General features: G+C 47.4%; 1 protein-coding gene across 5 annotated transcripts in view; it reads left to right on the top strand.

Moving 5' to 3' along the window:
* Positions 1–24,831, top strand: part of Tnrc6c (trinucleotide repeat containing adaptor 6C) — a 113,662-nt gene that overhangs the window by 52,265 nt on the left and 36,566 nt on the right. For all 5 annotated transcript variants that reach the window (XR_007980001.1, XR_007980000.1, XM_052197844.1 and 2 more), the window contains exons 4-6: positions 6,600–6,929; positions 13,293–15,893; positions 24,603–24,815. Coding sequence is in view for 3 of the 5 variants with exons in the window: in XM_052197844.1 (XP_052053804.1) it covers positions 6,600–6,929; positions 13,293–15,893; positions 24,603–24,815 (3,144 nt within the window). In the remaining 2 variants the exon portion in view is untranslated. The remainder of the gene's footprint in view (positions 1–6,599; positions 6,930–13,292; positions 15,894–24,602; positions 24,816–24,831) is intronic.

Below are 24,831 nucleotides of genomic sequence, written 5' to 3'. Positions count from 1 at the left end.
CACTGGGGACAGGACGGAATCTAAAGCTACAGAGTTTGCTATGAAGCATGAAGGATTTGCGGGACATCATACAGTGGACCCTGGCCCCCCTTCTCCTGTGTCTGCAGCCAGTGGGCTTCAGAGCAGTGGTATCAGGATGCCCTCAGAGGACAGCAGCACTCCTCCCCATCTGCCAGTCTAGTAGAGAACACACTTCTCTCTCTCTTATAAATTTAAAAGTGGGTTTTTTTTGTTTTTTAGAAATTCTGTTTTTCAAAATCATAATTAAAATAGAGATTGTCTCTGACTATCTTTTCATTAAGAAAAAATCATTTTGCGGGGGACGGGGGTCAGGGGGTGCTGTAGAGATGGCTCAGGGGTTAGGAGCATCAACTCCCAGCACACAGTGGCTTACAACCATCTGTAATGGGATCCGACACCCTCTTCTCGGGTGTCTGAAGACAATGACAGTATACTTGTTTACATAAAACAAATCTTTAAAAATATTTATTTTTATTTTATGTGTTTGGGCATTGTGCCTGTATGTATATCTACAGACGCTGGAAAAAAGGGGGTCCAGTGCCCTGGAACAAGAATTGTAGGTGGCTGTGAGCTGCTGCGTGGGTACCAGGAACCAAAGCCTGGTCCCTGGTTAAAGCAGCCGGTGCTGCTCTCAGCCACCAGACCATCTCTCTAGCACCTGGCTGTTTTTCAAGTCTTGGCCTGGGATTGCTTTGTGGAAGTCTCATTCTTGTTTTAAAGATCAGGCCAAGTAGATGAGTTGTGGAACGTCCTTTTTCGGGCATCCTGCCCTTAGGTTGTACCATCAGGAGCCCCGTTTTCTGTGTAGACAGGAGGTGCGCTATTGCTCCTCCCTGGAGCTGTTTGCAAGTGGTGGGTCCACTCTTGTCTTTTACCAGAACTTTTCTGCCTCTGGGCTTTCACCAGCTCTGTTGTTAGAGGAAATTCTACATTAATACCTTCCTGTTACAAAAGCCAAGCAAAACAAAACAAAACAAAGCATTTTGCTGAAAATATTTGGGAGACAAAAACTAAAGAAGGGTTGTGAGTTCACATGCGCACGCACACACAATCCTAAAAGAAAATTTTTATTTCCTAGTTACTGTTTATTAGCCATCCTGTATATGTCATTATATATTGATGTAAATACACATCGTCCACTGCTTTCTACAGCTTATACTCCTCTCAGACCTAAGCACTAAGCCATTTAGAAGCCTGCCTGCCCCCGTTCATAGACAGAATCAGCCTGACACAGTCTCCTGCATATTATCTTTGCATTAGTTACTCAAGATGGGCAGCTGAACACCCAAGCTTCTTGTCCCAGTAAGGCCCTCAGTGTCTCATGGCAGGAGTAATGGATGGGGGTAGATAGCATCCTGTCGGAAAGCCTTGTTGAGTAACTGATGTCCAAGCAGCCGGAATCTCTTTATTTAGGGCCCTGCCCTTAATTTGGGTATGAATAGTAATAATAGTTTTATCTGTGAACTTTGTGAGCCTCAATTTTGTGTCACATTTTCTGAGGCTTTTTCATGGGTTAATTTGGGAGGTAGAGGGCAGAATTAACCACATGGTATTACTCATAAATGATTGATTTTATATTCATGAAATAAAAAATTTTCTTATGCAACACTCAAATTTAGTCAGATCATATATGAAAGCAAGTTCTCTGCTGTTTGGCTGTGGCCCTTCTCAGGAGATTACTAAGTTATGGTCTCAATGGGCTGAGTGTCGACCAGCTGCTCACTTTGTAATTGCTAGTCCTCAGAAAACCATCATTTAAGTCAGTACAAACCATGTGAAACCATAATCTTTTTTTGTTGTTGTTGTTTGTTTTTTTTTTGTTTGTTTGTTTTTTGGATTTGGTTTTTTTGAGACAGGGTTTCTCTGTGTAGCCCTGGCTGTCCTGGAACTCACTCTGTAGACCAGGCTGGCCTGGTCTCAGAAATCCGCCTGCCTCTGCCTCCCAGAGTGCTGGGATTACAGACATGTACCACCACTGCCCAATGCCATATTCTCTCAATATGAGCACTTCACCTAGGACACACAAGCTTTGGCTACGTGTTTGTATGTGCACACACACGCAATAGCTTTATTGAGTTATAAGTGAAATGCACTAAATTGCACAGCAAACACTGGCCTGCGTCTGCCATAGAATTAACTCTCTTGCACAGTGTATAGTGAACGGACTCATATGCTGTGTCTTGCTCAGCAGAATGTGTGGGGGCTCCTCCATGCGTGTGCCACTGGCTCCACCCATTCTCTTGCTGGGTACTGTTGCGTTGTGTGTGCATGCCATCAGCTTGCACATCTGTTCACCCACTCCTGGGCATTTGATTTTTTTTCTGTCCCTCAGCTTTTATGAGCATTCGTGTGGATTTTCTTGAGTAAATACATGGAAGAGAATAGCTATAATAATTTTCTCAAGAGGCTGCAAACTGGTTTCCAAAATGATTGTACTGTTTCACAGTTCCACCTTCCAGCAGCATGTGTTTGGGGCCTTGTTATAATTCCTAATACTTAATGGTGTTCGTCTTCGTCAGGGTTCTTATTGCCTTGATGAAACACTGTGACCAAAGGGTAAGATGGAGAGGAAAGGCTTATTGGGCTCACACTTTCATATTATTGTTCATCATCTAAGGAAGTCAGGACAGGAGCTCAAACAGAAAATGAGGTTCCTGGACACAGGAACTGATACAGAGCCGATGGAAGGGTGTTGCTTACTGCCTTGTTCCCCATGGCTTGTTCAAACTGCTTTCTTAAAGAACCTTGACTCGCCAGCCCAGGAATGGTCCCACCCACAAGGGCCTGCGCCCTCCCTCATCAGTCACTCATCAGAGTATGCTCTACAGTCTTACTTATAGCCAGATCTTATTTTCTTTTTCTTTCTCTCCTTTTTTTTGGGGGGTGGGGTGGGGATGGATCACGACCATCTGCTTGGTCATACTTGGCGACAGACTGTGCATGCTTGGCCGTCTGCCCAGTGTGTTGCCTTGGGGGAAACTGACATGGATGAGGTCAAAGAGGCCAGTGGCATTAACGCTGTATTGCTCACTCAGTTCAATATAACACAGCTTTCAGCCTTATCTTCTTTTGAATGAAATTATTCTTATTGTTAGTAGCCACTATTAAAATAACTTTACTAGATAACATTAATGTTACCTAGGGCACTACATTGATTGTAGCACTTAATTTAGTTTGAATACCTTTCAGAGTAACTGGTGCAATGCCTTTGGGACAGAACATACCTGTAAACGTCAGTTCTCAGGCCCACTAGATGCCACAGATGGCTCCTAGCTGCCATGCTCCCTGCAGCCCCAGGCCAGCAGCTGGATAAAGAAATTGTACAGCTGCTGAACGAAGGAGCTCCTTCTTCCTCAGAAGACCATAAGGCAAAGAAAGGCACCGGAGAGGTGATTAGTTACTCGGATTGTGTCTTGAGCAGTGACAGTATTTGATCATGCACATTCCATTGAGAACTCTGTAGCAGCAGAGCATAGGAAGGAACAAGTCAGCAGCAGGCGGCAGCCTGTCTCTGAGGCCAGAGCATTGCCAGGAAAATGGAAGCAAGGCTGAAAGTCAGACGCAAAACACAGAGGTCCAACAGCACGCAGAGAGAAGGCTTAAGAGCACGGTCACAGCTGTGTGCCCCAGCGAGGGTGGAGCCAACACTGAATGGGGGGGGGGGGGGCCGAAGCACAGATCTTGTTCTGTGTCTCCTTAGAGATGCTGAGACTGAAAGTTCTGAAAGGTTTCCCAACTGACATCTGATCTTCTGGGGTCTGGTCTGTGGAGGACTCGGCGCTGGGCCAGTTGGGACCATGCTGCTGAAGTCCTTAACAGAAAATGAAGTGACTTCTTAGAATGTTTTCAGAAACAGAGAAACCCTGTCTCGAAAAAAAAAAAAATCCAAAAAAAACAAGAATGTTTTCAGAAATTGTTTATTTTTTGCTAGCAGGTGTCACCTTCACTTAAGAAAGACATGAATGCCTATTAGGTGTTGAAACTAAGAAGTTTAGCTTGCTGAAAGCTTTTTTAAAAGATAAGTGTCCTTTTGAAATGTGGCCCTGGATGCATTTGTCTGAAGAGGATGGCCGAATGCTCTCAGTCCAGTAGTCTGACAATACAAATAGTTTCTCCTGGAAAGGGCTGGGTGGTGACTGTGGAGTTAGGAGCCGGGGTTGCTTTCTGTCCTGCAGGCTTTGCTTGCTCCCACCCATCCTCTAAGGAGAGGATGAGAAGCAAGCGTTCTGAGATTCTGCCTGTCTCTCCTGGTAGCAGGAATCAAGGGGAAAGGAGGTTTGATGGATATCGGACATGCCCAATATGACAGCAGCATGGGACAAGGAACTGAATATTCTGTTTTCGTATTTCAGACTTTGGTGCTTAGACAGAAAGTAAAATAACTGACTAACAGCATTTGCTTACTTAATGGAAATTCCTTTTTCTGTAATAGGTTTAGCAGCAACAACAAAAAGTAGCCCTGAATGTGTCCTTTTGCCTAGTCAGTTAGGTGATAGTGCATAGGACAGCGAGTGTGCACTTAGCAGCCACATGTGGAGGTCAGAGAACAATGTTGTGGAGCCAATTCTCTCTTTGTACCCTCACATTGGGCTCCAGGAATTAAACTCACGTCTCCAGGTTGTGTGGCAAGTACCTTTACACAGTGAGCTGTCTTCCTGTCTCTCTCAATCTTCTGTTAAAATACTAGTGGTATAGTAGAAGAAACCTGGCCTGGTAGTTATATCCATGGTTTCTGGTGCCGATCTGGTATCTGTGTTGTCACTAGCTTAGTCATCTTCGTGGCTTGGGCCGTAGGAAGGCAAGAGTGACCCTCGGTGGTAACCACAGGAGAAAAGTCTTTTGGCCTGAACTAGAAGTAAGAACATAGGGTCAGACTGTGGCACTGGATTTCAGGACCAGGAAGTCATCATCACCTTGCACAGTGTGCCTCTGTGGGCAAACAAAGACACCCCAAACAGAAGAGGATGGGGGTGGGAGGAGATGGGAAATGAGGAGCAGGAAGAAGCAGCTTACACTCTTAGACATCTGGCTTTCACAGAGGAAGGAACTTAGGAGGAGGCTGGGAAAACAGGGGCTGGGGACTCAACCAAGGCTGTCGAAGAAGGGTGCAGTTCTCCACCCTCCATGGCAACATGAGTGACTGTTACATTCTTTTCTCTTGAAAGACTGGTATCTGCCATGTTGAAGCAAGAAAAGATGTAAACATCTATAAACAAGTTAATCTAAAACCCAATCTTTAGATCATCTCTGCTCTGGAGAGTCATGGGTGAAAATCACAGCCCATGAACACACCGTCCATCTTTCTTCTTTCCCTGGGACCCACCAGGTTATACATGTGCCACTAGGAAAAAAGAAAGCAAAACACACAAGCAAAAGCAGTGCCTGTATGTGATGTTAGCCTTGGGAATGTGTCACACCGAGATTGCAGTCTCATTCTCAGGTGAGCCTTGACAGTAGCCTAGCACAAAGAAGAGTGTGCTGATCGCGTTTCTTTAGTGGCAGAAACTTGGGATGCGTTTGCCTAGTTGCTTTTGTTTTTTCTGCAAAGTAAAGTCAAATTTATCTTTTGGGAATGAGAGGCTAAGGTAGAGTAGTAACACAGAGTAGTAACGCAGTAGAGGCTTGGAAGTGAGAGGCGTTTGGATGGGTTGTTGACACAGGAACACAGGGTTGTCAGGACCTTGCTCTAGAAAGGCACCCTGAGAGTTTTGGTCAGAGTCACTGTAGAGAGAGGATTCAGTGGCTTTCTTTATAGGCACAGGTGATAGAAAGACAGAAAGGCCCTGAGGGTAGTGACAGTGTAATGGTCACCTAGTATACAATAGAGCCCATGCTAGAAGACCTCGACTGGGCTAATAAAGGAAAAGAGAAAGCTTCTAGACCCTAGTGTGTCTTACAATAATTGTAATTCAGACGGCCTTACTTGTACTTAAGAGAGATACCTGTCATGGCTGGAGAGATGTCTCAACAGTCAACCACACTGGCTGTTCTTCCAAAGGACCCAGATTCCATTCCCAACACCCACAGAGTTAACAATCATCTGTAGTTCTAGTTCTAGGGGATCTGACACCCTCTTCTGGCCTGCATAGGCATGCACATGCTGGCAAAACACTCCATCTCGTAAATAAGATACCTGGAATTGTTTCTTAACTAATTTGTATAAAGCTTGTATTCACCCATCAAAGAAAAGACATTTACACATTAAATAGGCAGAAACATTCCCTCTCTATTTTGGATAATGGCTCACACTCAGGATGAAGGTAGGTCTGAGTATTAAGTGTATCAAAAGATCTGTGCCCTGACTCACTTGTTAGTGTTTGTAAAGCAGGCTACCTGCATCCTTGTCCACGCATCAGGGACAGCACAGCAGTGCTGCAGGTAAGGTCTCCATAAATGCTCTGCCTTTGATTGCCATAGCTCAGTGAGCAGAGGGCTGTTAGAAGTCAGATAGAAGGTCATGCCTATACTCGCAGTCAGCATGCAGATGAACTAACCAAGCAGTACCTCCTTGGGGGCTGTGGATGTATAATCTGAATTTTACGGTGTTACTGAAGCTTTGGGTCATTTTTCCTTTTCAGTGCCAGAACTAACTAAGACCTGTTCAAGCCAGCCCCAACCTGCCGGTACCAGTTCCAGTACTTCCACCAGCACTATTTCTAGTGGCAGCAATGGCAAACGTGCATCTGCCTGTGGCCAGCAGCCAGCTGCATCCCGTTACCTGCCTCGGGAGGTGCCTCCACGCTTTCGCCAGCAAGAACAGAAGCAGCTGTTAAAGAGAGGCCAGCCATTGCCCACAGGGAATCTGACCAGTGTGAGCCCAGCACAGGCTGCTGGACCTGCAGGGGCCAGCCCTCCTCCCATCCCTGGAGCTGGAGCACAGCAACATCCCAGCAAACTCCAACAACAAGGTAAGAACCATGAAGAATGGGACTTGTTTGGTGTTAGGAATAGGACCAGGGCCTTGGAATTGCTAGGCAGGTACTTGGCTATTATACTGCTTCCTCAATCCTGAGGCTTTCTTTCCATGTGTCTATGGTCTCCACTACTCAGACTGAGGTGAGAGGATCGTTTGTGTCCTACCTGGAGTTTGAGGCTAGCTGTGCATTACCTTGGAACCTTGTCTTGAAAAATATATAGATATATAAGTTCGCACAGACTGGGCAGGAAGCATATCTAGATACTTGCATGATCACTATAAAACACACACACACACACACACACACACTTTGTGTAGAATATAATTCTTTATGGATTGAAAAAAAAACAAACTCTGAAAATTAAATCAGTCTATATAATGAGTATAGATGAGGCACTGGCCCTCAGCTCCCAGATAGTCATCTCACACTCTCTTCCCCCACCAGTGTCTGGCAATGCTGCCAGCTGATGTCCCTCCCTATCACCTGGCTGACCCAGCAGCCCCTGCAGACACCTACCTGCCATATTCCTGATATGCAAACTCAGTTTTCTTGCCACCACAGCTATGTCTTGTCAACACATGTCATCTGCCTGGCCTCAGCAGTGACAGTGCTTTGTTTTCCCTAGAGGTCAGTATGAATAGCTGCCCTCCACTGCCTCTATTCAGAGATTCCTGTGCCTGTCCCCCATCACTCCTTTTGGATCTGTAATGTCTGTCTGCTGAGTTTAATAGAGTCTCGCCTCTCAGCTGAGTTGAGAGCCTTGTTGGAGTGTATGAGTGACTTGGTGGGTGAAGTAGGTCTCTACTGCTTCTGCTACCTCTAGCCCTGCATCCTCATCTGATAGGCGAGGTCTGCACTCCAGAACTCCACTCAAATACTGTTCCACAGAGGTTGAGTTGTCCATAGTGGGCACTGCTGGAATGACAGTGTTGTAGAGTAACTGCAGCCATCTAAGGGAGCAGCTGCCACGGAACCAGGCTAGATTGTCCTTCCAGACCACAGCTGCCGCGTGACCTGAGCCAGTCACTGACAGTCCTGCCACTTGGGACTCCTAGCAGGTAGAAAGGGCCTTCCTTTTTACCTTGTGTCATGATCTTGTGACGGCTGAAGTATCTAGTGAGGCAGCTCTACTTTTCCTGCTGTGGACTCTAGTCTGCCACGCTGTGCAGTCATGTGTTGTACCTGGGACTTGTATGCAGCGCCCTGTGACGTAGGCTTTCTGCCATCCTAGAGCTGCCTATGCAGGAGCATCTCCTTTTCATGGTTCAAATTCTTTGCTAAAGCCAAACCTAGGTCCGATCCTGCCAGTGATCCAGCGCACTCCACGGGGGCACACGTTCTCTGCTTGTGCCACAACTTAAAGCCTTCTTTTTGTCTCCTCCGCCTTCTGCTGCCCCCTTCTCATCAAAGTTCTAACATCTTGTCCCTGCTAGCCAGCAATAGTCAGAGTGTTTGTGGTGCTTTCTACCAGCTGCACATCTAAGTGCTAAGTGCTGGTTCTTCAGTCCTCTCCAGACTCAGAAGCCACTGAGGCGGCTGGTGAGCCTGTGGAGCAGAGCAGAGTGTGTGAATAGATGCACTCTCAGTAAATACCTGAAGCTAGCTACACAAGAGTGGGAATGCCTGCTTCCTGAATCTCCTGTTAGTGGATGGCCTCTGTTCCACAGCATTAGAACTGACAGGCAAGTGGATGTGTGCCAGAGGGAAAGGGTCTTGACCATGGCCTGTTTGAAGCAGTCATGACCTCTGTCATATCTTTCATGATAGTCAGAACAGCCTGGCTGCGTATCTCTGTTGTTTGTATGTGTTTGCTTTGGTATTTTTACTTCCAGTATTGGGAATGGAACCCCTGACTTGTGTGTACAAAGTGAACACTCTTCCATTGACCACATGCCCAGGCCAGGGAAGCCCATGGCTCAGAGCCAGTTATATGCCTGCTTGCCTCCCTCTCTGTGTTGATTCAGTATAGATGGTGTGTTGTCACATGAAACTTAGTGATGTCAACATAGCCCATGTTGTAGGATGACCTGATACTTGTGTGAAAAATACGTTCTGGCCAGGAATGACAGTGTATGCTTTTAATCCCAGCACTGTGTTAGAGTTAAAGGCAGGTGAATCTCTGTGAGTTCAAGGCCAGCCTGCTCCTATATAACAAATTCCAGTCAGGGCTTAATAGTAGAATCCAGTCTCAAAAGTAATAATAATTATTATTATCACCCCTGGATATTTGTAATGTTTAATAACATGAGTGCTGGGATTAAAGGCGTGCACGAGCACTGCCCAACTAGAATCTTTTTCTTTAAAAAGAAAAAAATGTTAACATTTTTTTCTTCTGCCTAAATGTATTGTGTTCGTGTTTACTTCGCACATTTGTAAACAGAAGCTCTGACTAGTATGTGCTTCTTATACCCTTTTTGGGTTGAGACAGGGAAATAATTAAGAAGTTGGACTTATGCCAGTTTCCAGATGGACCTTACATGGTCTGCAGGTTTTGAGGGGTTGTATAGAGGAAGGCAGGGAGGAGTGTAAAACAAAAGGGAAATACCAGTTTTTTGCATTTAGCCAATAGGCAGCATGCCATTATTTTGGCTAACTTTCAAAAAATAGAAAGGGGTGGGGGAAAGGTAGCTCTGGTACAAATTGTCACTGGGTCCTGAAGTAAAATTCTCTGAGAGTTGAGAGAATTTAGTATCAGCTGTGATTAGATCATCAAAGCTAAAAGGACCTGCCCATGGGTGCTTCCAGTCTTGCTTGAATGGGGTAGGCGGCCTCTGCCTGAGGCGGCAGAACTGTCTCCAAGTCTGCGCCAGGCTGGCTGGGAGTAAGCTGGCAGCTACACAAGAGTTGGCTGGCATGTTACAGTCAGACCCTGGTTGCCAAAGGCCACACTCTCCAAGGGGCTGCAGCTCCTGGGAGGCAGACTGTACCATCTGCAGGTGTTCCCTCATCCCTAACGCAGGAGAGAAACAGACCCTGAGCCTGGAGGAGCTGCTTCTCCCAGGCAGAGGGAGGGCTAGCTCTTCGCCACGGTGCTGCTCTAAGCCAAGCCATGGCCATGGCACTGCCTACCCTGCTCCAGATGCTCTAGGCAGGCGCACCTTCCCTGCATCATCTCCTTAGTGTCTCTTCAGACTCTCAACCTTGTACAGGAGCACAATGACAGATTGTTCTTTTAGACGCATTATTGTTTACAGCAAATGTTTCTGTGTTCCACATTGCTGGTTGCCTGGGCTTGTAGCAACTGACAGGTGAGATGCAAGAGATTCTGCCCCTCTGTCGGTGGAATTTAGAACACAAAGTACTTTCTCCCTTAGATTTTTATATGAAGTCAATTTTACATGTGGTAGAAAGGGAGGGTCTCAAGAATGAAAGACAGCTATGCTATTTACCCTGTCCCCCAAATCCAGGGGCAAAGAATCTGTGCTCTCAATAAATATTAAGGAACACACATGGTCAACTGTTGAAACCACCAGGGACTGCTTTCTCCAATTTGTGGTTTATTACTTGGTTATTGAGGTAAAAGACCTGTGATGATGAAGAACAAAGACCTTTGCTGTTTGTGTGGGTGCCGATCAAAGCCTTCGACACACAGTCCTAAGTGTCCTTTCTGACCAAGTCAGTGCCTGATGAGGACTGGGCTTACTATAGCTTTCAGACAGTGTTAACTACTCTGTCTAGAAAATTTTATCCTTGAGCTGGAGAGATGGTTCAGCGGTTAAGAGCACTGACTGCTCTCCCAGAGGTCCTGAGTTCAATTCCCAACAACCACATGGTGGCTCACAACCATCTGTAATGGGATCTGATGTCCTCTTCTGGTGTGTCTGAAGACAGCCACAGTGTATTCATATACATAAAATAAATAAGTAATAGTATTTTTAAAAAGAAAAATTTATCCTCATAGGGTAATCTGGGCATTTAAAAATTAAGAGGAAAGCTTTTCCCTTCCTGCTGTGATTTAATCCTTTTTGATTTAATCACTTAAGACAATTACGTTGCTTAGATTTTTATAGAGACTCCTATTTATAGAACATATAAGCCATTTAAACAGGAGAAAGAGAATTTATTTAGCATTACACTTGAGCCTCGTTTATCTTTCCTTTTTTAGGGGAGTTAGTTGGTAACTAGCAGGAGAGTCTTGTTTTGAAGCATGTTTTGGTTTCTCACTACTTAGGAGTCCCAGACTTCAGCTAGTCACCGCACTTCCCTCACCTTCTCTTCCCTGTGTGCACAGTGGGCCAGGTTTGTCTGTGAAACTCACTAAGCTAAGGAGCACACTGTGGTCAGCCTCAGCCTCTGACAATAGAGAGCTGTGTTGCCTGTGTGCCCCCCAGCTAGGTGAGGTTTTACCCCAAGCAACAAAATTCTCTATTTTCAAAGGTTGATATTGACCACAGTATGTTCCTTCTGATGACTGTGATAGTTCTTCAAGTGGCTTTGACTTTCCCTGAGCTCCGTCACAGGAGAGTGGGGCTGGAGAGATGTTTCAGAGGATTAGAGCACTGACTGTTCTCCCAGAGGACCCAGGGTCAGTTCCTAGCACCCACATACATGGCAGCTCACAACTGTCTGGAACTGCAGTTCCAGGGAACCTGTCACCCGCACTCAGGCATATATGTAGGCCTAATACCAATGTAGATATAAAAATTAAAAAATGAGAGTATATCAGTCAGGGTTCTCCAGAGGAACAGAACTTACAGAGTGAAATTATGTGGGATTTGTTAGAAGCTGTCTACCCGTGGAAGGTCCAAGATGCGAGCAGTTGTCTAGTCCATGAAGCTGGAGGCCTCAGCTGGCCCTCAGTATACCCTAGAATTCCAAAGACATAGGCTCCTCTGCCAGGGAAGGTACGGACTTGCTAGCAAGAATGAGCAGGCTGAGAGCAAGCTCGCTTCTTCTGTGTCCTTAGAAAGGCTGCCTGCCTGGGCATAGCCCAAACCAAAGGTAGATCTTCCCTTTTTTTTTTTTTTTTTTTTTTTGGTTTTGGTTTTGGTTTTGGTTTTTTTTGAGACAGGGTTTCTCTGTGTAGCCCTGTCTGTCCTGGAACTCACTCTGTAGACCAGGCTGGCCTCGAACTCAGAAATCCGCCTGCCTCTGCCTCCCAGAGTGCTGGGATTACAGGTGTGCGCCACCACCGCCTGGCGAGATCTTCCCCTCTTAAAAGATCCAGATTAAAAGTGTGTCTTCCCACTTACATAATATAATACAGAATTCAGAAAAAAATATCCCTCATAGGTGTGCCCAGTCACTTGGGTTTTAGTTAATTCCAGATGAGGACAAGTTGACAAGGAGGAATATCCCTCCCAGGTACACACTTGTCAACTGAACACACAGTTATATCTCAGCAGATGGCATTATAACAGGAATAGAACCTGTCGGCATCTGGGCTTGTGGCTTCAGGGCCTGCAAGGGCCTATGCACATATGTGCCGTGTCCATTTGATAATGGGTTGATGCTGTACAAATCCTAGTTTATGACTTGAATTTGATAACATCCAGCTCATAATGAGCAGTTCAAGTTGCATGGTAACTTGGTAGCACATTGTCAAATGATCAGTTTCTACTAGCAAGCCAAGAGCTGTCTTTCAAAGGGAGAATAGTTGTTTGCAGCTAAGGGTTGATCCTTGCTCCAAAATCCCAAAGGTCTCTTCAAAGTCACCTGTAGGTGACTGCTAAAGGTCCAGACAACATCCCTGTGTACCACTGAGACCTCAGGTACCATCAGGTCTTCAGGATCATGTGATCCAAGTGGTAGAGCAGCCTGCACAGCAGCCTGGACTTGTTGAGCAGCCTTCTCCTGTTCAAGGCCCCACACAAAGCTAGCCCCTCTCCAAGTCACCGGGTCTACGGACCTGGGTAACTACGCCCACGTGAGTAAAGGAGCTGTCTCTAGAATCCAAATGGGCCCTGGAAACGGTGTGGGAGGGCTGAGTGCAGTAGCTCAGCCTTCACTGTAGAAGAAATGGTGTGCATGCCCCACACCATTAGATTCCTAAGAATTTCACCAAGCTAGGTTTTTGAATGTTGGCTGCCATGTCCTGCACACTTCATCCAATCATCAAGATAACATCAAGGAAACATGCAGGGTTTTTAGGGGGTGGGTTGGTTGGTGGTTTTTTGTTTGTTTGTTTGTTTTTGTTTTTGTAGTCCTAAGATGGAACCCAGGACCTTAGATGTGCTGGGCAAGTCCTCTGCCACTGAGCCACACCCACAGCCCCTGAAGGATAAAATGCATTTTTCATTTAGCGTTGAGAACTTGAGATAAATAGCTAATTTTCTCCCCCAAACTAGTTCTTAGTTGATTCATTGGTAAATGGGAGGAGAATCTAATTTTGAGTTTTGTTTCATCTTTTTCCAGATCTTGGTCACAGTGGATTGATAGATCATTATGAAAATTCCCACTGGGGACAGCATCCCTCTTACCGAAGTGAAGCCAACTGCAGCTGGGATAAAGTGATAATTGACAGGACGGACCAGGAGGTGTGGCCGTCCATCCCAGTAACAGAGACTGACTCTGCCTCAGAATGTCCTACCGACACTGACTCTGCTTCCAACTGTGGCTCAGAGAACAGTAGCATGGCTACAGGGAGTGCCCAGGGCAGCTTCCCAGGCCACCCGAAGAAGTCGAACGGCAGTCATGGCACCAACGGCGCACTCGTCCAAAGCCCTTCTAACCAGAGTGCCCTTGGGGCAGGAGGAACCAATGGGAACGGGGGCATGGCCAGAGTGTGGGGTGTAGCCACGGGCTCCAGCTCTGGCCTGGCTCACTGCTCTGTTGGTGGTGGAGATGGGAAAATGGACAACATGATTGGAGATGGGAGAAGTCAGAATTGTTGGGGTGCTTCCAACTCCAATGCAGGCATTAATCTCAACCTTAATCCTAATGCCAACCCAGCTGCCTGGCCTGTACTTGGGCATGAAGGAACTGTGGCAACAGGCAACCCTTCCAGTATTTGCAGTCCAGTCAGTGCCATAGGTCAGAATATGGGCAGCCAGAATGGGAACCCAGTGGGCACCCTAGGTGCCTGGGGAAGCTTGCTGCCCCAGGAGAGCACAGAACCACAGACAGCCACTTCTCAGAATGTGTCTTTCAGCGTACAACCTCAGAACCTTAACACTGATGGACCAAATAACACTAACCCCATGAACTCTTCACCAAACCCTATCAATGCAATGCAGACAAATGGACTGCCAAACTGGGGCATGGCTGTCGGTATGGGGGCCATCATCCCACCCCACCTGCAAGGCCTTCCTGGTGCTAACGGATCAGCAGTCTCTCAAGGCAGTGGGAGTGGTGGGGAAGGAATGGGCAGTTCTGTGTGGGGACTGTCCCCTGGTAACCCTGCCACAGGAAGTACCAATTGTGGGTTCAGTCAGGGGAATGGAGACACTGTGAACTCAGCATTAAGTGCTAAGCAGAATGGATCCAGCAGTGCTGTGCAGAAGGAAGGGACTGGAGGGAACGCCTGGGACTCAGGGCCTCCTGCAGGGCCCGGCATCCTTGCCTGGGGAAGGGGCAGTGGCACCAATAGCATTGGTAATCTCCATTCAGGAGCGTGGGGCCACCCCAGCCGGAGTCCTTCTAATGGTGTGAATGGGGAGTGGGGGAAGCCCCCAAGCCAGCATTCCAGTAGTGACATCAGCGGGAAAGGATCAACAGGGTGGGACAGTGCCAGCGCTGCCAGCCAGACCCCTGCCCTGCAGCCTGGCAGCGAACACATGAACTCGTGGGCCAAAGCCACATCTTCCGGAACTTCAGCAAGTGAAGGAAGCGGTGATGGGTCCGGCAATCACAATGAAGGAAGCACTGGGAGGGAAGGAGCGGGAGAGGGCCGGAGGCGAGACAAAGGGGTTCTAGACCAAGGGCACATCCAGTTGCCAAGGAACGATCTTGACCCAAGAGTTCTGTCTAATAGTGGTTGGGGACAGACTCCTGTAAAGCAAAACACTGCCTGGGAATTTGAAGAGTCCCCTAGGTCTGAAAGGAAAAATGACAATGGGACAGAGGCCTGGGGTAGTATAGCTCCTCAGCCTTCAAACTCAGGGGGGAAGACTGATGGGTCCATCATGAACAGTACAAATACCTCTTCAGTATCGGGGTGGGTCAGCTCGCCACCCGCCGCCGTGCCAGCAAACACAAGCTGGGGAGACAGCAACAACAAAGCGCCAAGTGGCCCAGGAGTTTGGGGGGACTCGATAAGCTCTACTGCTGTTAACAATGCTGCTGCCACCAAGAGTGGCCATGCTTGGAGTGGGACTGTAAACCAAGAGGACAAGTCACCCACCTGGGGTGAGCCTCAGAAACCCAAATCCCAAAACTGGGGAGATGGACAAAGAGCAAACCCAGCCTGGAGCGCAGGCGGAGGAGACTGGGCAGATTCATCGTCCGTCCTCGGACATCTAGGGGATGGAAAGAAAAATGGATCTGGATGGGATGCTGATGGTAATAGGTCAGGGTCTGGTTGGAATGATGCCACGAGATGTGGGACCAGTGGCTGGGGCAGTGGCACAAATGCTAAGACGAATCCAGGTACAAACTGGGGGGAGTCTCTCAAGCCTGGTCCCCAGCAGAACTGGGCTCACAAACCCCAAGACAGCAATGTGAGCAACTGGGGAGGAGCTGCTTCTGTTAAGCAGACAGGGACAGGGTGGATTGGGGGTCCACTGCCAGTCAAGCAGAAGGACAGCAGTGAGGCGACTGGCTGGGAGGAGCCTTCCCCACCCTCCATCCGACGCAAAATGGAAATTGATGATGGTACCTCAGCTTGGGGGGACCCAAGCACCTACAACAATAAAACTGTAAACATGTGGGACAGAAACAATCCAGTCATCCAGAGCAGTACCACAGCCCCTGCTACCCCCACGACCCCCACCTCGAGCAGCAACACACACCGGGCCGAGACGCCGCCTTCACACCAGGCCGGCACTCAGCTGAATCGGTCACCACTGCTCGGGCCAGGTATGCTGGGGGCGCTCTGGTCATACCATTGGTGTGTACTCCGTGTCTGTGTGGATTCTTGGACTGATAGTCTCATAGCAGATGACTAGCGTAGCTGTTTTCCAAGGGAAGAAACAAAGCAAATTCTTCTAGTAGTTTTCCAGGGAAAGGAAGTCCTGGGTGTTATGCTCAGTGCTGCCAGGGCTCCAGCTGTGGTCCTTTTCATCATGCTTCCCACCGTGACAGGCTGGTTTTAATTTTGTTGTGGGCTTAAGCTTTACTGTGTTGTGCTGTGCTTGTTTGGGTTCCTTGTCAGTTATGGAACCATTAGGCAATGGACATTCTTTTATTGGAGCAACTCTGAGGCCTCTGCCATGCGGTTGTAGTCTTTCTTGTCTGCTTCAATCACCTGGTAGTGCTTCTGTGCATCTCCTTGGCCTTTGCCCAGTCGATGAAGCTTCACTTGATCATAGTCACCACCCAATCAGGTACAAGCTCATTCTTCCTCCCTGTACTATGCATACAGGCTGGGTCCGCCCCATACCGGCATCCATCCAGCTTCTGCCTGGTTCTCGGCACCAATGAGGGAAGAAGCACAGCCCTCTTCAGGGAAGCCTGGGGCCCTCTTGTGACTGTGTGTTCTTTTGCAAGATGTCCTCATTGCTTGATAAAAACAAATGTTTCTCAGCCCTGACTTTCCTTAAATTTCCTTGGCACTTGATGAGATAGGCTATCAGTCCCAGAGAATCTGATGAATCTGCAACAAAGGGTCATTATACAAGTCATATTTTTATTTCAGTTGCAAGTCAAATGCAAAATCGGACTGACTTATGTTTGGAATTTGTGCTCTGTAAAAGTAGAAAAGAAGATGCTGGGATGATCCAGCTGGAGCCACAGAAAGCTTAAGTAGTGGAGAGGACACAGGTGACCCGGGTGGGATGTGGGTACAAAGTGCCGTGCTCTGAGCTCAGAGTAAGCCTGGCTCTCGAGAACTGTACTCACCGAATGACAGCACCCATGTGTTCAAGGGAAGATTGTCCAATTCCCAGCATAGCTGTGTTCTGAAGTCAGTCACAAGCGAGGAACTAGAGGAAGCTTCGAGAGACCTCACCCCACAGATTGACATCCTGGCCTCCTGCTCTTCCTTAGACAGTCAGGCCCCCAAAACAGCCTTATCTGTGCAGCAGCACTTAGGACTCTGTCCTTGAGGCAGTGTCACAGAACCTGAGCAATGACTGAGGTCACTGTGTCTGTGTGCCCATTTGCAGGAGCTGTCCCCACGTGACAGCAGTTTCCCACACTTACTTTCTGATGGGTGACTGGTGTTTTGGGAAGCACTGAGCGTACAGATGCTGTGCCCAAGCTGATGGCCTTGCTTTAAATATGTGTGCCATGCTGTGCACTGAGCAGAGACTGCAGCCCCTTATCCCAGAGCTGTACTCTGAGCCGTGTCACATGTGCTCTCGGATCAGGCGTAAAGTTAGGTTGCTTCTTGGTAGAGCTACCCTGTCCTGAAGACTGCCTTTCCACGTGTGTCACTGCTCGTGGTTTTAGCTTGCCCTTTCTGTTTTGGGGGTTATCTGTGTGGTATGCTTCTGTATATATGTATATTCACTTGTATGTGGACATGAGAGTGAAGAGAGTGAGCAGGTATCGGCATGTATTATACTTGGAGAGGTCAGAGGTTGCTATCAGGCGTCTTGAGTCACGTTCCACCTTGTATACTGAGACTCAAGCACTCCACCTAGATAGCTGCTGCGTGGATCCCTGCTCCTGAGTCCTGGGGCTCCTGAGTCCTGGGGCTGTAGGAAGGACTGAAGAGCAGTCCTCTTGTTTGCATGGCGGCCGCTTTACCTACTGACCCGTTTCTCCAAGATTGTCCTGAGTGTAAATGTACCCTAAAGAGGAGGAAGTCTTCCCACCTAGACATCTTAAGGTTTCTTCATAGTCACCCTGAGCCCAGTGTGTAAGAGAGTGTCACTTCCACTAGTGGCCTTGGTAGAGGTTCAGAGAGCCTGTTAGAGTAGGTACTGAGTACTGTTTGCCCGCCTGCCACATGTAAACTGGCCTCTGTGGCCTTGAGATGGCTCACAGTAAAGGTGCAGGTGCATGCCTCCAAGCCATGCATTGGGTGCCTGGGACCTACACAGTGGAAGGGGGACCGATGCCTACAAGTTGTTCTCAGACTTGCGCTAGTCCTAGCTCCTCAAAAATAAGGAATTGTAATTTAAAAACAAAAACACAGATGTAAAGATGTTGGCTTGAAACACTGTCACGGCCAGTCAGACTGTGAGGAAGAGCTGACTGGACGGCCAGCAGCAGCCTTGAGACAATGGCGAGCTCGCCACACCCTGCTCCCATGCTGCGGTGGATGCAGGAGACACATGGGAAGAGCAGGTTGGCAAGCTCGCCGTACCCTCGGCTCCCATGCCGTGGTGTACGCAGGAGACACACGGGAAGAGCAGGTCGGAATCCTTGAGTAGTTGGACATCAAGAAGAAGGTCTTACAGCAATAAACAACCTGCGGAGAGGCCCAAGGGCAAGTGGGACCTTTGTGGACATCTGGACAGTGTCTAAGGCCCCGGGAACTGTGACGCAGTTCTGAGCAGAGCTTAAAGGCTTAGGCTTTAAACTGGTCATTCTGACTCAGAATCATCTGTGCAGGGAAGCCTGTGAGGGCAGTCTGGGGGCAGAGTCATGGGGTCAGGGTCGGGGTGGGGCACTTAAGGAACAGTGCCTGGAAAAGCAAACAAGTGGCTCAGAGTTTGGGGACTCTATTCTGACAGGCGGGGGTTACGGACACCTGAGTGTGTATGTGAAAGTTGAAATCTCAGCATAGAGTTCGCTGAAGAGACTGCTCTGGGAAAGTAAGTAATTATGGTCAACAAAAAAATGAGGTTAGAGAGGGTAGGTGCACTGAGCCACAGCTCAGTGAACAAGCACTTTGTTAACATGCCGGAAAGCCCTTGGATTCAATTCCCAGCCCCACAAGGAGAATGCTTCAAGTAGCAGTAGTGGACACACTTAAAAAGCTAATAGAAAGGGGCGTGAAGAGAACGTGAGTCCGAATGGAAAGGTCCCTCTTGTTTATCAGGTAAGTGACCCATTCTCCACCGTGTAGATGAGGTAAAGGACAAGGACCCAGCCAGGCCATCCTAGTGGTCAAGGGCTTGAGGGCAGCAACACTGGCCATGAGGGGTGAGAGGGCATGAGAGCAGAGAGGGGATGTCTGACTGCTCAGAGGCCGCCCGGCCGTGACATACCCAATGAGTGAAATGTCATTTAGGCTATGTGGGGTATACAGGCCAGGGAGGGAGGGTGGCAAGAATCCCTGGAGGCCATGGGGACTAAGGGTCAAGTCTGGGCACTGAGCAGCTCCTGGGCTCTTGATTGTACGATTAAGCAGCTGGGGTGGGAGGAGTGTCCCTTGTGTGTGCATTTGCACGTCACTATGCCACACGTGCTCCCCTGATGTCTCACTGCACCCTCTAGTCTCACCACATAGGAATTCTGGATGGATCTGTGTGCCTCTTTGTCCTGGATAAAAGTTGTAAGTTACAGATTGTGCCCAGACCCACAGATGTTCCCAGTTGGTACCTATTTTTTTGTGAACCAGCATTTTTTGTGAAAAAGCCAGAGCTCTGTTAGAAGCCTAGAAGGTAGGACGCAGTGGCATAGTGTGGCAGCCTTCCACCAGAGTAAGCAAAGGGCTGTGCCCAGGTGCACACCTGCTCCAGCCCAGAGGTCCCACACTGGACTCTTAGCACTGCCTAGAAATTCTGGGCCCAGTTTCTTCTACTGAACTCAGTTATATTAGCTGGCTGCTGCTTCAGCATCTGAACATCGGTTCCTGGCTTGACTATGTGTAGGTATATGTCTACATATGGGTAGGTGCTCATGTGAGTACAAGTGCCCTCAAAAGCCAGAGACATTGGGTCCTTTGGAGAAGAAGTTACAGACCAGTTGTAAGGTGCTTGGCATGGGTGCTGGGAACTGAGCTCAGATGCTCTGGAGGAACTGCAAGAGCTCTTAACAGATGAACCATCTCAGGTCCCAGTTCCTGTTTTTGTAACTGATAAATGACTGTTGTAAGTACTCCAATCTCAAGGACTTGAAAGGATGAAGAAAATGAGGAGGAAAGGTAACTGATGGGGGCAAAGAAATAAAGCTAGGCATAGTGGTGCATACCTTTAATCCCAGCATTCAAGAGACAGAAACAGGTAGATTTCGGTGAGTTCAAGGCCAACCTGATTTATACAGTGAGGTCTAGGAAAGCCAGAGGAAGCGGAATTTGAAAATTAAAATGCAATGTATGGAGTATATGGTATAATGCATATCCTTGTAATCTCTGCCCTCAGGAGGCAAAGGCAGAAAGATCAGAAGTTTGAAGCCATCCTGGACTGTGTAGTAAGTTCTAGGTCAGCCAGAGCTACATGTGAGAAACTGGTTGAAAACAATGATACAGTGTAGCAAAGAGGCCAGTACTAGGTCTCTGTATTGTGATATGTATGTGGTAAGAATGGAAAGCACCTTGAGAAGAGTTAATACTTAAAAATGGCAGCCATAGCCGGGCGGTGGTGGCGCACACCTGTAATCCCAGCACTCTGGGAGACAGAGGCAGGCGGATTTCTGAGTTTGAGGCCAGCCTGGTCTACAGAGTGAGTTCCAGGACTGCCAAGACTATACAGAGAAACCCTGTCTCAAAAAAAAAAAAAAAAAAAAAAAACCAAATCCAAAAAACAAACAAAAAAAATGGCCGCCACAAGCTGGTAGTGACACTTCATGGGGTCAAGAGGCAGAGCAGGAGAATCTCAGACTTTGGAGGCAACCTGGTCCACACAGCAAGCTCCAGGAAAGCCAGAGTTATATAGTGAGACCCTGTCTCAGAAAAGAGAGGGTACCACCATAGCCCTCATAGCATGATGAGTAGTCCCACCATGTATACACATGTGCATTCAGGTATATGTGTTTGGAGACTGGAGGGCAACCTCAGGTGTCATTCTAAAAAACACCTAAAAGAGGCAGTGACCCATGAGCCTGGAGGTTACCAGTTTGGCTAGATTGGATCTTCCTGTCTTTCCAGTACTGGAATTATAAGAGCTCACTGTGTAACTATATTAAGTACACATGACTACCAAATATAAAAGCAGAAAAGTATACTATTAATTACTCCTTCCAAATGTAAAACTTGGCTTCCCAGTCCCTGTGTCCCCTCCAGCTTCTGGAGTCTGCATGTTTTTTAAAGTATAGCAGTATCATAGGAGCTTCTGTGAATTTAGATACCATTAGCAAAGACAATTTTTTTCCCCATCTGGACAACCCGTGTAGAAACTGTCAAGTTTAGTGGGTGGAATAGCAGGTGATGGTGTCATGCGTTTTTCTTAGTGTCAGTTTCTCCTTTCCCAAGGGAATAGAGTGTCTGCACTTAGCTCCACGTTGCCTATAGTATTCAAATCTCAGACCTAAAGCAATCTACCTCAGAACTGCAAGTAACCAGAGCCTGTGTTTTTGTAAGCTTGTTAAGCGATCTTTGACCCTAGAAAAGTAGCAAGCAGACTGCTGGATGATGCCCGGCAGCTTCCAAGCTGGATCAGCCAGGCTGGAGCCCAGGTGTGGGCTTCTCATGGCGTTACTCAGATCCTTCATTCCAGCAAAAGCATCCATCAGTTTAGTGGCTAGCCATGGTTTTACTGTTAATGAACTTGGTATTTCGTAGGAATTCTGCTTTACTTTGACCTGTTCTGGTTTTATGTAATATCTGTCAGAAAATATGGCTTCTCCATGAACATAATTTTGTGTATTCAGTCTTAACAGGGGTAAATGCTACAGGACAGTTTTGCCCGATTCTTATATTGATACTGAGTTTCCAGGAGTGTATGTAAAACCCATGTCTGTTAGTAGATTCCTTGTAGTTTGGCTGGCTTCTTTGGACCTGACCCAGCCTCACTTTGGGGTTAGAACAGTGGTAATAGTCGGAAGAAATGTCCCTGTACCTGTAATCAGATTCCCAGTTACTTGGGGAGTGCTCGGGCTATGCTGACATAGGATACAAAGTCACAGCTCTGTACTGTACATGACAGTGTTTCCTCCTGATTGTTCAATGTGAGTCAGGCTGTCTGGCAGGACCTGAAGTTGTTACATCATCTTGCAACCAAGCTGCTATGGGAACCTCTAATGGGAAATGGCTGAGAACAAGAAACAAAAGTCAGAAGTTACTTGTTTCTAAGGGGTTAAAGCAGATTCTGAAAAATGCCAGGAAGCCTGGTTATCTAGTGTACTTGGAGATGGGTATTCCCTGGCACTTAACTAGCTTGCAGGCACACAAGAAGCAGTAAATATTAATAAACCACAACAGTAGTGCTGCTCAGGGTACTGTCCTCAGTGATAGCTGGATCTCAAAAGTGCTACTGTGGGATTTGGATTGGACTAGGTTTTGTTGTGTTGCTAGTGGGGTGAGTTTCTGATTTCTATACAGGCTGGCCTCAGCTGTTCTATTCTCTTGCAGCTATTCTCCTGCCTGGCTGTTTATTTCATCCCTGAGCATTGTTGTCTCACCTAAGTACTCTGATCCTTTCTAGAGGGATTGCTGTTAGGGCAAGATGCTTGTAGAGGGAGAGGGCAGCGTAGAGCTGACCGCAGCAAGATCAGTGCCCTCCCTCCTCCGTCGGCTCGTGGAGACTGCACTGTTGTCCAGCAGTGAGTGAGGCCTCAGTTCGTCACGCTCTGGGTCCTGTAGACAGTGTACCACAGTAGAATTAGTAGCTCCATGTTAGAGTCTGAAGTCTGAACAGGGAAGAATGCTCTTGAGAAGCTGGTTCGAGAGTCTCTCTGCATCTGCCTGAGGCAGCTGAGTCAGGTTGAGGCTGCTCACCAGGGGCTCTGATCTGCAAAGACTTACTTTGCATTTGGGTCTACTGCTCCTTGTTCCAAAGTTTGCTTTTCAGACACAGGTATTAGAAGGTTTTATAGATTGAGCTTGAGTGAGTTAACCATGGAAAAGTCATGTCCCATTCACTATACTGAAGCCTGGGGAAACTTGACTTCTGCCTTGTCGCTGATTGGTGGTGTCTGTCTTAAGAGTAGAAAAAGCTAGAGAACAGTGTCCTTGTTCCAAGACCTCCGGACATTGCTCCTCTTCTGTGTGAATCAGCAAGAGGCTGTGACACCTCTGCTGTTTTGACCCTGGGACTCTAAATTAGCCTCCAGTCACCAGCCGGAGGGTGCCCATTTTCAGCAGCATTGCCGTGGTTTTTAACCGAAGAGAGGACTGAGTGATTTGTACTTGATGTGGCTATGGGCAGGGAGGAGGATTTTGCTTTCCTGCATTTTGTGGGGCTGTGGGGACTAGTGGATCTGCTACAGAATTAGGAGGGGTGCCTAACTATGAAGGAAAGCCTGGGAGCCTCACACACAAGCTTCTACTGCTGGGCCTTCATTTAAAAATAAGTAGATGGGTGGCAGTTGGAAATCTTGTGTGGTCCCCTGAAATCCTATAAAGTGAATACACACACACACACACACTCACACGGCAACAAAAACAAAACTGATAGTATTTAAAAATGCTTGCTTGGGTTTTGTTGGTTGGTTGGTCAGGTGGGCACCGATGCGTAGGATGAAACAGGGTCTCATGGGTGTTATGTGCTCTCCCACCAAGTGTCATCCTCCAGCCCCACCAATGTTCTAAATGTAAATAAAGCTTGTTCTGCCTGATCCTTCAACATTTTTTTACCAAAAGGTGTCAGGTTTGCTCTATTGACAAAACATAGGCATTAGACATTATTTTAATGCTGTGCATTTAAAACTATGTCTATAAATGGAAAATGCTTGCTTTGTACCAGAATTATTTAGTATATTTCAGTTTGTCACATATCTTCTAGTGACTAAACCCTGGGTCTTTGTGAGTCTTGCCAGAAATGAGCTTGGCCCAGGAAGACAGTGCACTGGGTGGTTCTTCCACTTATCCTAAGGCTTTGAGATGGAAAGCCAGTGAATCTTCCACTACAAACGTTGGATTTTCTGTTGATTCTTAACAGGAACCAAAACCTTCTACAAAAAAAGGATTAATTCCTATGGTCTGATTGTTTATTTTACTTAATTATTCTGTTAGTATCTTGTAATCTGGCCTTCAAAGACACGACCGTGGAAAAATGCCAGATCAGGAGACTCAGATCCTGCCCTCAGCTACTGACTTACTGTTTTGCTGCTGATTGGTCATAGTAACATGTCAGCCATTGGAATCTATTTCATTTAATTGCCCCCATAAATTTGAAAAACTGCTTTTCCGTTTTGGTTACTGCTGTCTATGTAATTACTGGTGTGCTGTAACTGATTGGGATAACTTACCAGGTATTGTTAACAGTTGCTTAGACTGTTACTCAGTAGAAGCTTGAGATTTAAAATGATTCATAGCTACTACATGTCTATCTGTCATTAACCAGGATTACTGCATCTTATTAGAATAAAGAGTACTGTGGGAACCAGTTCCGTACTATCATTAGGGAGAAAGTTGACACTTTCACCATTGAGATAATAACATTCACATTGAGGCCAAATGGTTCGAAGCTGGCCACACCCTGGCCGTCTCCTCCTCAGGCCTCTGAGCTGATACACCCTGTGGAGTTTGCAGCTGTTGGCACTGCACTTGCCAGGCAGCCGAGGGTGAGGCTCCAGTTGATGGGGAGTGGCACAGCTTGACTTCTCAGTTTCACTTCTATTCTCCCCCTTTCCCAGTTGCATCCGGCTGGGGAGAGATGCCCAATGTCCATTCCAAGGCCGAGAACTCCTGGGGGGAGCCATCTTCCCCTTCTACCCTGGTTGACAACGGCACAGCAGCGTGGGGGAAGCCTCCCAGCAGTGGCAGTGGCTGGGATCATCCTGCCGAGCCAGTGGTGCCATTTGGAAGAGCCAGCGCTCCTGCTGCTGCCCCAGCCCTGTGCAAACCAGGTGAGCCAGCAGTGCC

The sequence above is a fragment of the Apodemus sylvaticus genome, chromosome 10, assembly GCF_947179515.1.
Source record: "Apodemus sylvaticus chromosome 10, mApoSyl1.1, whole genome shotgun sequence".
Lineage (NCBI taxonomy): Eukaryota > Metazoa > Chordata > Mammalia > Rodentia > Muridae > Apodemus > Apodemus sylvaticus.
This window is presented reverse-complemented; position numbering and strand designations above follow the sequence as displayed.